Source organism: Trachurus trachurus (genome assembly GCF_905171665.1).
Source record: "Trachurus trachurus genome assembly, chromosome: 12".
Taxonomy (NCBI): Eukaryota; Metazoa; Chordata; class Actinopteri; order Carangiformes; family Carangidae; genus Trachurus; species Trachurus trachurus.
This window is the reverse complement of record NC_139908.1, coordinates 22,711,949-22,727,167: the sequence shown is the minus strand read 5'-3', so window position 1 is coordinate 22,727,167 and position 15,219 is coordinate 22,711,949. Positions and strand designations below refer to the sequence as shown.

The 15,219-nt window shown below is 41.1% G+C and overlaps 1 protein-coding gene across 1 annotated transcript; it reads right to left on the bottom strand.

The window, feature by feature from the left end:
- Positions 1-713: 713 nt before the first annotated feature.
- On the bottom strand, positions 714-12,039 carry LOC310994590 (cholesterol 7-desaturase nvd; the record flags this gene model as incomplete). Its single annotated transcript, XM_083983324.1, has 7 exons — positions 714-875; positions 2,289-2,465; positions 4,630-4,749; positions 4,888-5,013; positions 5,319-5,497; positions 5,629-5,817; positions 11,628-12,039. The coding sequence occupies 7 exons, from the start codon at positions 12,037-12,039 to the stop codon at positions 714-716; spliced, it is 1,365 nt and encodes a 454-aa protein (XP_083839450.1).
- Positions 12,040-15,219: the final 3,180 nt, after the last annotated feature.

The window sequence follows — 15,219 nt, the reverse complement described above, 5'->3', positions numbered from 1 at the left end:
TTCCCCAATACTCCATCTGATACTGGAGCTACTGAACTTCAATAGCACTAAAGAGACCATGGATGGATTTTTCCTCTTTTTTTTTCAAATTAAAACTAGTCAAACTCTCCAGAGAGAAAATAGTACAAAAACTTGGTAAAATGGTCCTTTAAGTTGTCATCCCTCACTGCTCTCTATAAGCCTGGCTGTTGAGTAACCTGAGATATCAGAAACTAAACACACCTGCCATTATACCTGTGGCTGAGGGAGAGCTTGGTGTGATTACACATTAAAGATTTAATCTTACACTTTGGTCTAATCTGCATTGGAAATGTTTATTCTTCCAAAGTGAAAAAGAGGCACATGGTTTATGGTAACTCACCTATCAGCTGGAACAGTCACTATGGCACAAGTGTAACTACCACTGTTTTTAGAGTAAAAAATTTTTACAAACTTCTTGTCAGCATCACCTAAAGGCATTTCTGGTGTTCTTTATGTAGCTTCCTTGGCATAAGTTCAAGAACAGGTTGTTTTCAGGTGAATATGGCCTTTAAATGTAAGGCCAACATCATCCTACAAACCAGCCAGGCCTCTTTTCCTCCTCTCATTTATTATACTGTATGTGACGGATAAAAAAAATCAATCCTGGACTCCCACCTCTGAGACGTCTGATTAATGTCAGACCTGGCCTTGACATCTGCTCCGCTCATCGCTCCTCCCGTGGCCCGGACGGGTCAAAAGTCTAAAGTGTCGCGCTGGTATCGCAGGCGTGGGCTGTTGTCGCTGTAGAACTGACTGTACCACCTCCTGTGCTTCTGAATGGCTGAGTCCTCCTTGACAAGAAGAGGCTTGGAGATGTACTTCTTATTGTTCCAGATCATCACATCCCGCTCAAACTGTAGACGTAAAATACAAAACAGGAGGTCAGAGGACGAGACTTGTAAATTCAGACTGCAGAAAGGACAAGGATAAAGTATATTCTATATAGGGAGGTACCGATCTGATATTAAGAGCAGATATCGGTCCAGATATTGACTAAATAGCTAGATCGGGTATCAGATATTGGGGCTGATCTATGATGATGATCTATTCACTTCAATTCTATCACATGTAAGCAGCAACAACATTTTACAAAGTTAGTAAAGTAAAGTCGAGCCTCACTCTCTCCCACATGGCATGCTGTACGGTTTATTAATTCCACAGTGGTATCAGGTATTGACCTATACACTTAGCCCAAGTATCGGCATTGGGAATAAATAAGTCAGATCGGTGCATCCCTAATTATCTATGTTTTTTATACTAACAATCGTGACATACTGTAATTATTCTACGTTTGTTTTTATGCTCAACACTTCCTCGACCCTCCTTCACCCTCACTGAGCACATGATGACCCAGCAGATGATGTGGCTGGAGAGGACTTGTTATAATTTTACAGCAGGGGTTTCAGTGCGAAGTGTTGCTGATTAAATGTCACTCCACAGTTTCCCCCCATCAGCTGCTGAGATTTGCCTTTTCAGTCCACACTAACCTCCACCTCCAACTACACCTCCTTGAAAAATGACCTTTCCCTGTGGGCTCTCTGTGTTACTGTAAGACCACGTGGAACAAAATGCTAATAATTTACTTTAAACAGGAAACAGTCATGATCTAATATGTTGGTTTTCTGTTTAGCTTTTTCAGACCCACTCCAGACACACACCTTATATTATATCTAGTCTTATACTCAGAAAAATAATTTACCCTTTTCTTGTGTGCCACCTTCTTAGTTTACATTTTTTCACACATAATTATCAAGTTTAATGAGCATTATTTACACCTTTTTCTGTGACTGTGTGGTGTTACTGCTGCTGGAAACATGCAGGCAAAATTAAATCAATTGCAGAGTGGGAGGCAAATGATTTCTGTTCACATTAGAGAAAACTATGGCCATATATACAACAAAGATATATTCATGCTGCTTTGTAAGTGTTGATGTTTATTCCCAGAGCAGCTTAGTAGCAGCCTGTTGCCGCTGGAAACCAGGAACCCATATAGAAAGTGTGCAGCTGCATCAAAACTATGAGCTAAAAGAAGCTGAAAAGCTCCACAAAGCTGCAGAATCTAGCAACTCCGTGAGTTTATCTCTGTGATGAAAATCCTTTCATAGTACATGAAGTCGTTTCATCCATTTTTAAAATGAAAAAAGAAAAGTGGAGCTTTTTTTTCTCCTGCTATAACCGAATGAGTGCATTCAGACTTTTGTCCTGTGACGCAGCTGCTCAGATTTGACATGATGTTACAGTGACAGGAAGGCGAGCTTGTACTGCACCTGAATGCACTCTGCTTTGAGGATGAATTTGGGCACCAGCGGTGGGATGGTAGACTGATAGAAGATGGTGTGGGAGACGCACTGCAGCAGAGGCTCCACTGGAGTCACACACTGAATGATCACACCCCGGCCCAGGAAACTGTGGTGAAAGAGCAGAAACACCACTCCTGGTCCCACCTGAAACACACACACACACACACATATATAGGTGTATGATCATCAATAACAGCCTAGACATATACGCAGTAATGTGCATAATCCAAAGATACCGATGTTCTCGAGCCATACTTATTTAGATTAGTTCACTACTTGCTGACAGATGACGACAAATGGCCGACGTTATTCTTAAAAAAAAAAAAAAAAAAAATTCCTGCCTCTCACATCTTAGTCATCAGACAGTTCAGTACATGAGTAGAAAAAGCTGTTAAAACTGGGCCATGTCCTCCCGTGGCCTCTATAGGTCTGTTCTCTCTGCTGCCAGTGTCATAAATTATACTGAGAGAGTTTTATGACTTGGTGGTAAAAAAAGAAAGAAAGAACACAAAATAAAGGGGAAAAAAGGGAAGGAGAAGAATTAGTGAAAAATCCTTCAGGCGCAAACCTTTCCATTAATCTGCTTGTGTAGAACAGGTCTACTGTGTGTATGTATTTGCTCATTAAGCAGGATATTTTTTCATGGATTGACTTGATGGAAAAAAAAATAGTTTACTTAAAGGTGTACAGAAATGGCCGTTTGTCCTGTTTGTCGCGCCGAGTTGTCACGAGCTGCAACACGAGTTTACCCGAGTGAGGAAAACGAATTTGATTGGTCGTTATCGAGCGGGCGGGATATTCAAAGCTTGGGGCGAGCCCGAGCTCCGTGTGTGTGTCCGTGTCTCAGACGTTTGAATGACGGATGACGGATCCAATATCAGTGGCTGGTGAATCGTGTACAGGCTGACGTATAATCCGTGCGCCTGCATTATCCAATGCGAAAAAAAAAATACACACTTTCATCCCGGATTTACTCAAAAATAGAATTTTGCACAAAGTTTGACCTACATCGTCTGAAAGATGAGTTATCACATTAATTTTATGACCCAAAGTGGGCTCAAATTCAATTTTCTTTTCTGTACACCTTTAAAGTGAGCTTAATAACTTTTTAACTACAGCAGACTTTCAGATTCTTAGAAGAATTAGGTGTGTGTGCTGTGATCACATCTCCAGGGCCAAGACCACTGTTTGAATGCACAGTTTCATATTGATGGACATAAATTGTGGTCATGTTCTATGAAGGAAGTTATCTTGAATTATTAACCACATATAAATCATTCTAATTTATGCATGCAGACAAATTAAAGACAAAAACTGATTAAAAAGTAATGTACTGTAATGAATGGGGAGGGCTGTGTGCAGGACACAGGGACTTATTGGATGGTCTGATGAGTTTGAAAACTGTGTGAATATTACTGAGTTTCCAGAGTCACCAGAGCTACTTGATTCAGTATTTTCATGCCAAGTGTCTTTAAGCTTCTATCTCTACTACTATTAGAGAAAAACTATACATTTTACCCTCTAACATTCATCCGAAGGCTCCTGTTGTCTGCTACTTTACAAATTTAAATGTACATGTTAACATAAAACATACCGTTTTCAGCCCTTTTGACTTGTAACCCTGTGTCTAGTCTCTTGGCATGTAAAATGAATATATAAAGCATGCACATCAATTGATACGAAACCAATTTGAATTTTACCACAAGGAGCAGGATGCACTTGGATTAGTTCATGTCCCATTTAGAATGGTACAAGATGTTTTGCAGTTTTACTTCATTAATATTAAAATGTATGCAGAGAGGTGCAGCAAAATCTAATCAGATCATCTACTCTACATGAAGTCCCTGTGCTGTAAGAGTGGATAGATTCCTAACTAGGCCTCTTTTAACACAGGCTCATCGCCACGTTCAGTTATAAGACAAAAAATTACCATGAAAAATGATCCTAAAAAGAGACACACAACAACCACACAGAGAGAGTGACATAGAAAATAACAGACACAAAAAACAAAATAACAAAGAGACAAAATAAATAGAATTTTGTCTTGCTGGTTTTGTAATAGCCAATTTTGTTATGCATATATCATTTATATCATGTTAATCTTAACTTTTCTTTTCTTTCCAATATCCACAGTTTGTTAAAGACTTTCAGTTCTGTGGTCTGGAGTTGAGATGTTTTTTGAACGGAAATCTTATGAATGTAGGTGAACTTCTTTTAATTTTCAAATAAATTATTGAGATAATTGATTGTTCTATCAATCACAGGATATGATGTATGACTGCATGTTCTACTGTGAACTTTACTTCACCTGTCGGGCGACAACGTGAACATCCAGCAGAGGGAAGTGGTGTCCAAACACGGTCAGAGTGTGGTTCACCAGCATCTGGGAGCAGTGCTTGTTTGGTTCAGACTCTGGTTCCCATTGAGCCTTGAAAAAACACATACAGAAAGAGTTTAGCAGCTTTCACACGATGTTCAATAACACCATAAAAATACACATTCTGTACCTAACTAAGATCAAAATACTTTTAACTGTACTGTCATTTCTTATCTGCAAGTGTCATACCTTCCAGTCATGACGCACAAAGTCCCAGATTTTGCTGTTGGTGTAGCGCAGATCTACACCGCTGAGGATGCCTGGGGTGTGCAGGTGAGCCAGGTGAGCAATGTCTGCTGCATTTTCAGGAATCTCCTGTAGAGAGGAGAGGTCACTGCGAAACATTCTCATGATTGTGTTCAAAACATTTGTATTAAACTCATCTACGCTGCCTGAGGCTGTTCAATACTAAATTCAGGTGCAGTTACAGTACATTGACTTCATAAATACTATAGATATTTGGATTTGATGGTCATTTCATTCTGACAAAAAACACATCTAAAAAATAGCTGTAGGGGCTAGTGCCTCGGTGCGATTGCCCCGTGGCCCTAATTAGCTTTCACTCACAAAAAAACAAAATCATGCTCATGCTATACAAACAAACACACATATGCCCCCACCTGTATGTGAGCGTTGATAAAATGCTCAGTTCTGCCCCGATAGACCCACTCTCCCTTTGTGATCTCCTGCTGCTCTGGCACGGCCCACTGGGGATCTTCTCCATCACAGTGAAACCAAACCAGGATCTGGCCGTTCACCTCACAGGTGGGCCAGGAGCGCACCCTGGCAAACTCTGGTACTGAGGGACAAATAAAACCTGAATCTCTTTATTCTGCATCATATTCAGAGAAATGTCACATTTCATTTGGAATACTTGCTTCACAAATGGCATCAATCAAAATACTGAACTGACTGAACTTTTTCATTCACCTTTTTCCGTATAGGGGATCCTCGCACACTTGCCGTCATCCCCACGAAACTGCCATCCATGAAATGGGCACTCGATGCAGCTTCCCACCACCCGTCCTCCCACGGCCAGGTTGGCACCCAGGTGAGGGCAGTAGGCATCCACCACATAGGCCATCCCATCCTGGCCTCGAAACACTGCCACCTGCTCACCTAGGATTTTAATAATTACAGCATAAGCAGGATTTTATTACAACCCAAAGACAAAAAAATTGACACTTTGTAGAGCGCACAAAAGAGAAAGACAATAAGCAAATGAAGAAGCAGCCGCTAATGGAACTTATTTACATGTTTGTTAAAGCATCACATCAATTCTTTAAAGCAATCTAGTGAATTATGAAGTGAGACTCTGACAAGCAGATTTTAGTGTAATTGTTGCTGATCACAGACAAACCAGATTTTACTAGCAGACATTAATGTGATTTTCACATGTGTGAAATTATGCTGCAAGTGTAGACTGCAAAATACCACAGTGAAAACAGGTGCAGTCAGTATGTGTGGCATGATTGCTGTGCACTGCAGTGTACCACAGCAACGACCAGCGGGGGCATCAACATCTGAAATTTACAAAATTCACACATAATGGCTTTAAATGGATGTTATCCATTTTAAATGCTTATTTTGCTGAAAAATGATCCCATTGTCTAACTGTTTCAAATGAGATATGCAGAAAAGTCCCTGCATTAGATGGCTACACTAGGCCTGGTCTGATGAGAATCATCAACAAAATCGTAGATGATTGCAGCCATCCTCTACAGTTACTGCCGTCAGGGAAAGGACATTAAGAACATCTACAAAAAAAAAGTCCTTTGTTCATGTTGCCATGAATCACCTCAACCTGCAAAGATAAACATCTTGAACATTCAACTAAATCAAACCACTACTGCATAATGCACTTTATGTTTATACTGGATTTTATACTTGACTTGATACTTTTTCACATGGCTGCCATTGTGACTGATGATTTTATTATGTAAACTTTTCATGTAAATTATTTAATGGGTTGCTTTTCTTTCTTTTTTTTATAAATGTGTTTTTTATGAAAGCCAAAGACACATTTCTGCCTTTGCATGTAAAGGTAGACAATAAAGTAATTCTAATTCTAATTCTATTTCTATTCTAAACCCCAGACTCAACCAATGTCAGGTTTGATTGGCTCGACCCTACTATGAACCAAAAAAGGATTAATTATATGGCTAATAAATTGCTGATTGCTGAATGAGATCTCTAATGACTGTTGCATGGTGAGTGTGCAAACTGAATGTATGCCCAGTCAGACCACCACATCTGGAGATCTCTGCCTACTGATCTAGTGGCTGACCTACACTGCTCAGATTGCTCCCAGATTAGCGCAGGCTGGATGACAGTAGTAAAGAGCGATCGCTGCGCCAGCTCCTGCGCTGCTTAGTCAGGGTGTTCCTCTATGAAATTCTAAGAAATCCAAAATGAGGCTCATCCAAATGAGGTGTGACAAAGCAGTACGCTGCTGTCCACAGACATTTGAGGTGCAGAGCTGAACCACGGGGCTATGTGTGCGAACAGCACAGGGGAAAAGACACACTTGGCAGAATTTAATATATGATGTAAAAGTAGGACCACAGAGAAACATTAGGAGCGACACGCTGCAGTCTGTCACAGCGGGATGCAGATCCTGGAGGAGGCCAAGTCTTGATCTGGGCCAAGGTAATTTAGGACAGAAAGATGGAGCTGGAGGGAGAACGTGTGCTGACCAGAGAGGCCTATATAAAAAATGACTTCTATACATGTAGCCTATATCTAGCATTGTGGACTTAATCTAATGTTTCTAAACATGCCAACACCCCCTGCTGGTTTTCTGGCAGTCCTTCACCCCCACTTTGGCAACCAGGGATCTGCTTCACACCTTCAGTCTGTGGGAGTTTTAATAACCTGCTACACTGGTGCAGGCTGTCAAAAATCCAAAATACAGAGCCCGTCCTTCAGCATGTGGTCAGCAGCCTCAGTTCACTACATACAACCACTTCAAATCTTTGATCACAGAAATACTAGTTCGTCAGAAATAAATACATACCAATCCAAGGAAAATTTTTGCCAGTTTTCCTGGGGCTTTCAACCACATCACATGATCTTCCTCAGTGGATTGATTTTGTACAGTTGCCATGGAGACAGTTCTGTAGGCATGCGTTATGATTTTATCTCTCCCTGACAATGGTGCTAACTTCATTTATACTATTGAAATCTCTGCCTTCAGTAAAAGCAGCAACATAATTATTATTTAATTTGGTCCATTAATCAATATGTATTGATAATATAGGATTTCTTCCGTTCTTCATCACCAGCGTCACGGAAAAAGACTAAATAATTCTTGGTTTCAGCCTCTCAAGTGTGAAGACGTCACTTGTAAAGGGACTTTTCATATATGTAGCAATATTTATAGATGATTGGAACAATAATTGATGAATTACAGACAGAGATGATCACTGGTTACAGTTTAACAGTCTGCAGGAGCAGGTGACTCTTTTTACCGGTGGGTGTTTTTTCATGTGTGAAAGCTTTCATAGACTGTTTATTTGTGACGGCCGGGTAATATGACAGGAACATGAAAGCGCTGCACACTCTTTGAAATCTTTTTGAACTCAAACTCAAAGAAACTGGGTGAGGACATCAAACGGTCCCAGCGCATATCAACACCGCAGGATAACAAATTTAAAAATGTGAAACCTGTATCTGTTTTACAGCATGTGTCGCAATGTAAATGTGCTTTAAATAAAACCACACGTCGTCGGCATGAAAGAAGTTTGAACTTTGTCTGAGAGCGACTACGTATCAAGCAGCACAGAGACACACGGACATGACACATCAAGAGTGAGTGATGAGGCTGTGTTATTATTGATCACAGAGAGACGTGCTGCAGAGATAGATTGGCTGTCAGATCTCCATAAACACTAAATCAAAGAGGTCAACTAGTGCTCTGAGACAAAAATAACCCTGAAGGAAGCTATTGCAAGTTAAGGGGATTTTATTGACGGGAAGGGAAAGATATCAATCACTGACAAGATCAATCAGGAGGCAACAGATTAAGTCAGTGGTTGGAGAAATGAATGCTAATTATTTCACTCAGATTAGACGTTAGATTAGTAGTTCCTTTGACATCACAAATTTCTGGCATCCCCGTCAAGCAAGATGCGCCAGCTCAAGTATTTTTATATGCTGCATTTTATTTGAACGCGATTTATATTCGAGAAAGTGAAAGTATAGAATACAGTTGTGTGGTGTTTTGAATCATAATTTAAAAAATAATAATTATCAGTAAAAAAAAATGTATCAATTAGGCTACTAATCATTTCAAGCGACCCCATTTGAATTTCCGGGTGACCCCACATGGGGTCCCGACCCCAAGGTTGAAAAACACTGGATTAAGTGATAGTAAAATAATTGCAGCTTTCCGACCATCCATCCATTAGCTCCACAGCCCAGCTGACATTGAACAGGAGAAGGGGGGCACCCAGCAAAGGCCACCAGTCTATCAAAAGGCTGACATGTACAGATCATACTACACTAATAGAGACACACAACCATTCACACACAAATTCAACCACACAACCCCCCCCATAACCATTACCCTGCACCGTAATGTGATAATTTAATTAATATCAGTAACCACAGCGTCCACCTCCATGTCACCTTTAACTCCAACTTTCAGTTACAATCATGTTTGACCTGAAACAATGGGGCTTTGTTCAGACAGAAAGCATTACTAAGCACCCAACTGTGTAAGCTGCTCTGACAAAGGCAGGAGGCGTTTTGTGTTTGAAATGCAAACCAAAAAAAAAAAAAAAAACTTTGTAAAATGAGCTCATATCTCCCGGCAACTCCTGGCCTCACTGCCACAACAGAGAGCAGGTGCACTGACAACCAGCAGGGTCACTGAGAGAGCAGCAGCACAGAAGAGTCAGTGGTGAATCATCTGGAACTTATCATAATTTAGCTGCTGCTGGGTTTTTTTCTTAACTTTTTGGTTGATTGAATAATCCTTTCATCTACAAATAGGCTATACTGTATATAAAATAGTAAAAAAAAAAAAAATCTATCTCATGGTGACGTCTTCAAAGTTGCTGTGATGAAATAACACAATTCAGTTTGCAAAGACCGGAAAGTAAAAAAGCATGAAATCTTCCAGATAAGAGGCTGGGCAGCAACAAATGTTTGCCAGGAAAAAGTAGCCTACTTACTGCCAATCAATTGATAGTTTCCCTTCCATTGTACAAGGTGTGATTGTTACCATAGTAGCATTGTTACAGCACATTTTAGAGCACACACTAATCCACACTTAATATCATTAAAAATAATGTGTCACCTCATTTAGATTTGTATATAAAGGAAATACTGAAACTAATTCGGAGTGATTGATTGAATAAGCACCTGAGAATTACACAAAGCTTTTTGTGTTGAAAGCTGTTCAGCCTGTAATCGTTCACTTACTGACTGTCCTCTAATTCAGTTTCTATTGACATTGCCTGCGGTGATTTCTGTGCATATCTTTGATGCAATCATGAACTCAGTTAACCTTTGACCGTGGATTAACAGTGATTAACAACATCCTTCTTATAACATTTTTTTTTTTAAAAGTAACATTTTGACCATTTGCATGCAGACATTTCCAGACAGAATAGTTTCTCATATGAGCCTCTCAGGCCATCTGGTGGCAGACTGCTGGAGAAGCAGCATTTAGTTAACACAACACAAGCTGTGGGTGAGTTTAAAGGGATAGTTCACCCAAAATTCAAATTTCACTCATTATCTACTCACCCTCATGTCGACTAAGAGCTGTGAGAATGTTCAGAGTTCCTTCTCTAAGTTACGGGGGGGTCCGCGCAGCAGTATTTGTCCATATAATGGTTGTCAATGGATACCAACTTTCTTCGTCCAAAAAGACACACCAAAAAACATCCAAATACCTCCATACTGCTCGTCTGTAATGTCCCTCTTGTATTGAAGCCCCGACATGAGAAATTGTTCCGCCCGTCAGTGCAAATCACAAGAGATTTGCACTGACACAGGAAGAGCAGTGAACTGAGACACTGGGAGCTTCCGCTACAAACAAGCTTAAAATATAGACTTTTTTTTTTTCAGAACAATTTCTCATGTTGGGGCTTCAATACAAGAGGGACATTACAGACAAGCAGTAGCTATGGAGGTATTTGGATGTTTTTTGGTGTGTCTTTTTGGACGAAGAAAGTTGGTATCCATTGACAACCATTATATGGACAAATACTGCTGCGCTGACCCCCCCGTAACTCAGAGAAGGAACGGAGGACTCTGAAAATTCTCACAGCCCTTAGTCGACATGAGGGTGAGTAGATAATGAGTGAAATTTGAATTTTGGGTGAACGATCCCTTTAACCTCCCATGGTCAGGGTCAATTTAACACAATAATGTGAGGTATTACCTCTGCTGCTGGTGACAGCACCTTCACCTCCTGTCACTCTGAGAGCTCAGACATTAGTCCAGTGGTTCCCAACATTTTTGGCTCATGGCCCCATCACAAATTTCTGGCGATCACGGCTGTCAATCAAGATGCACCAGCTCAGATGAACTCGATTTATATTCAAGAAGTGAAAGTATAGGATACAGTTGTTTAAAATTGTGTCATGTTTTTAAACATTATTTTAAAAAGAATAATAATTTGTTTTTTTGTTTTGTTTTTTCAAATAGGCCTACATTTCTAGACATTTCAGGCGACCCCATTTGAATTCCAGGCGACCCCACATGGGGTCCCGACACCAAGGTTGAAAAACACTGCATTAGTCTGAATAATTAGTAGCCTATCTCCTGATATAACTTTGCCTCTACAGGGTGTCACAGATTATGATTAAGTGTATTTTCATAAAACTACTAAAAAGATGTTTGTGTGTGGTGACCCAGTGTTTGTCTAGATTTCACTTGAAAGCTATTAACAGTAGTGGTACCACCACTTATCATACCTAGGACAGTGACATTTTGGACCTGGCCCCTCTGCAGCAGGTGGGAGCTCTGCACTCGGTACCAGCCGTTCGGATAAACCGGAGGCAGCTCCCCGGTCTTCCTCCTGCGGCGGACTTCATTCGCTGCCCGGGCTCTGGAGCGACCGTCCTCGGCGATGTAGCCCACGTCTTCGAGCGCCCTGAGGAGCTCCAGGGGGCAAAAGAGCAGCCTGTAGAGCCAAACCACGGCGAGGAGGGAGAGCACGGCGACCATGCAGACTACAGCCCGCGTTGGAGCACCGAGCAGACCGCTCTCTGTCCTGCAGGACGGGGAGCCGCTTCTCCCTGGGTCCCGTGGGTCTTCTCCACCTTGCATGATAAGCACCGCGCCTACACCCAGCCCAACACAGGCGGCGACCTTCCCGGTGGACATGCCTCTGGTGTCACTGCCGGCCTCTCTCTCGCAGCCTGCTGTGACGCTGCGTCTCTGGCATCGTGTGAATGGGTTAGTTTACCACCACGCAGTTTTGTCATGCTGTGTCGCCCAGGAGGGACTCGCTTGACACGCGCACCTTGGAGACCAGATAGATACACCAGTTGGAGGCCACGGCCACAGCAGGAGACAGGGGTCAGGCTGCTGCAGACTGCAGGACGGGACGGGGCGGGACTGTAGGTGGGCGTGCCGTGCCGTGACTTCACTTTTTTATACAAGAGGTGCCCACACGCGATACCACTGATTTTCATTCAAGTAAAACCAATGTCGATACCGATACATTTTACAAAAGCTTCATGTATGAAGAGGGGGGAACAACTAGTTTCAAACTTTACGCAGTGATAATAAAACACAGACTATCGTTCTTTGGTTTAATTTGAATTGTCAGTGGCGATAAAACACTGACAAAGTAGGCTACACATTAAATGCAAGGGCAGTCGAGTTGTAAAAAGAATTCAGGGGGGATGGTCAATTTTTTTTCCCCATAAAAAAGGGGGGGGGGGGGGGGTGTAGTGGGGCTGCTGACTGGAATGAGCATTTAGGATTCAGGTTATGTACAATTTGGTAAAGTTCTGATGGATATTGAATTCTGTGAGCCTCAAGAGATTAAGACTATGGAAGAGAGAGTGTGGGAGTGTTAAAGCCGGAGCGAGATATGGCACGTATAATTTTATTTTGTAAATTTTCTAATTTCCTAAGATGGGTAGGAAAAGTGTTACACCATAGGCTATTACACCATATTACATTGCAGTAGAGTGTTGCATTCACTGTAACCGGGAAATTACAAAACTACCTTCTCAGTTATGTGCGCTTCTGTTTAACTCCGTCTGAGAAAACATCCTGGACCTGGGCTATATAAGAAATGTTCGGGGCTAAAGCCGGGAATGCCCAGGCCAGGCGACAAAAGCAGTCAGTCTGCTTGTTTCTCCTCAGGCCCTATTACTGAGGTTTAAAGTTGTTTGAAGAGAATCGAATATATTCATGTTTCACACTGCATTAATTAAAACTAGATTAATTGGTGTTTTCTAGTACACAAATATTAGATGTGCACATTTTAATTGACCATATGACAAAATTGAATAATCTTGCTATAGCATCAGTATTTTGATGCATTCAGACAGCTGGTTCTCAAAGTTGTATGGCTTGTGTGTAACTGTATGGATCCTTTGATTATCAGTTTACACATCTTGATCAGCATTTATGATGGTTGTGCGCGATCTGACATGATCTGGCTCCTTTCTGGGCCGCGTGTGTGTGTGTGTGTGTGTGTTTATGAGAGCTCTCTCTCTTTCAGTAGGCTAATTCTCGTTATTTTCGAGATATGGCACGTATAATTTTATTTTGTAAATTTTCTAATTTCCTAAGATGGGTAGGAAAAGTGTTACACCATAGGCTATTACACCATATTACATTGCAGTAGAGTGTTGCATTCACTGTAACCGAGAAATTACAAAACTACGTTCTCAGTTATGTGCGCTTCTGTTTAACTCCGTCTGAGAAAACATCCTGGACCTGGGCTATATAAGAAATGTTCGGGGCTAGAGCCGGGAATGCCCAGGCCAGGCGACAGCCTTAATATAATTTATGTCCAACATTTAAGGCAGAAGTGAGTGATATATTTGTGTTAATATAAGTCTTAAATAGTTATATCTTCCGACAGCAATCACTTACATAGAGTGTTTGGACTGAAACACGGGTCTCTCAGTCCCTCTGCTCTGCTCTGAGCCGAAGAGAAAACATTTATCGTATCCTACAGTTTTTATCCAATGAGGAGAGAGAACGGCATGCAGGGCTGTGTGTGCAGCCAAGGAACGCCGTGAATGTGGTGACGTAGCGACGAGGACTGTTATGGTGCGTTCAAGGAAACTCGTTTTTTTCCGACCTTGAAGTTGTACCAGTTCGATCTGGTACGAGTTCACCGGTCGGAAGTTACGAGTGGCCGTTATAGTGACTTTCACCGGTAAAAGAGGTCGGAAAAACACGATGGGTTGCCTGAAACGCTACAAAGTCGTAAGTTGTGACTTGAAGCTGTAATTTACGATTTCAAAAGCCTGCCTGGAACGCAGCATTAGCGAAAACGACCGGACCACTCACTTCTGCTTTAATGTAAAACGGGGATGGAGAGGGGGGATGGCATTTTTACAGGGGGGATGATTTTGATCGTTTTTATTTCAGGGGGGATGCCATCCCCCCTCAACTCGACTAGCCGCGTACCCATGGTTAGGGTTGGGGGGGGGGGGTATCTCTGTGTGTGTATTTGTGGGGGTGGGAGGTTTGGGTTTTCATGGTTTTTCTTTGTTGTTCATGTTTTGTTTTTATTCTCTGTGAGGCACTTTGTGCTACCCAAAAGTATGAAAAGTGCCATATAAATAAAGTTGATTTGATTTGATTTGATATGTGAGTCACTGGTGCACTTGTAGCCTACTCGAATTTGCTGTAAAGCTGCTGAATGCACTTCATTTTTTTTTTTTTTTTTTAATCAATTTCTATATGGTATAATGGTACTCCTCAGCCATTGATGTTTGATAATGTAAATTGATAGAGTACCATTTCCTTTAAAAACCCTCTGACTTCCTGGTCTCAGCTCTAAAATAAACTAAAGATCCTATAACCCAGTCCAGTGTGCGGTATGTTCCCACTATTCGTGTTTTTTTTTTTTAAACTAGTTTGCTCCAGGATTTATTGAAAAAAATATTCGAGATCGAGGGAAGTCTGGTTACAGTGCTGGGGCTGTAAAATATATCCTGGGCACACATGTAGCAAACCCATTTTGGTTTTGTGCTTGCTGTCTCTCGTTTTGTCCACCAGAGGGCAGCTTGTATTTTATGGAAAGCCGTTTTAGTCATAATGAATGTGACGTTATGAAATAAAAGTAACCGGAAATAAATAAATGTGACATTAGGAAATAAAAGTATCTGGAAATAAATAAATGAGGCGCTAGAAAATAAAAGTCTCCTGGAAAAATAAAAATGTTGTTTTTAAAATAAAAATATATGTATTTATATTTCATTTATATCTATTTATCATCCTATTTATTTAAATCGGACTCATTTCATGGCTATATTTATTTATTTATGCATTTATTAATTTATTTCATTATGACTAAAACGGCTTTCCATA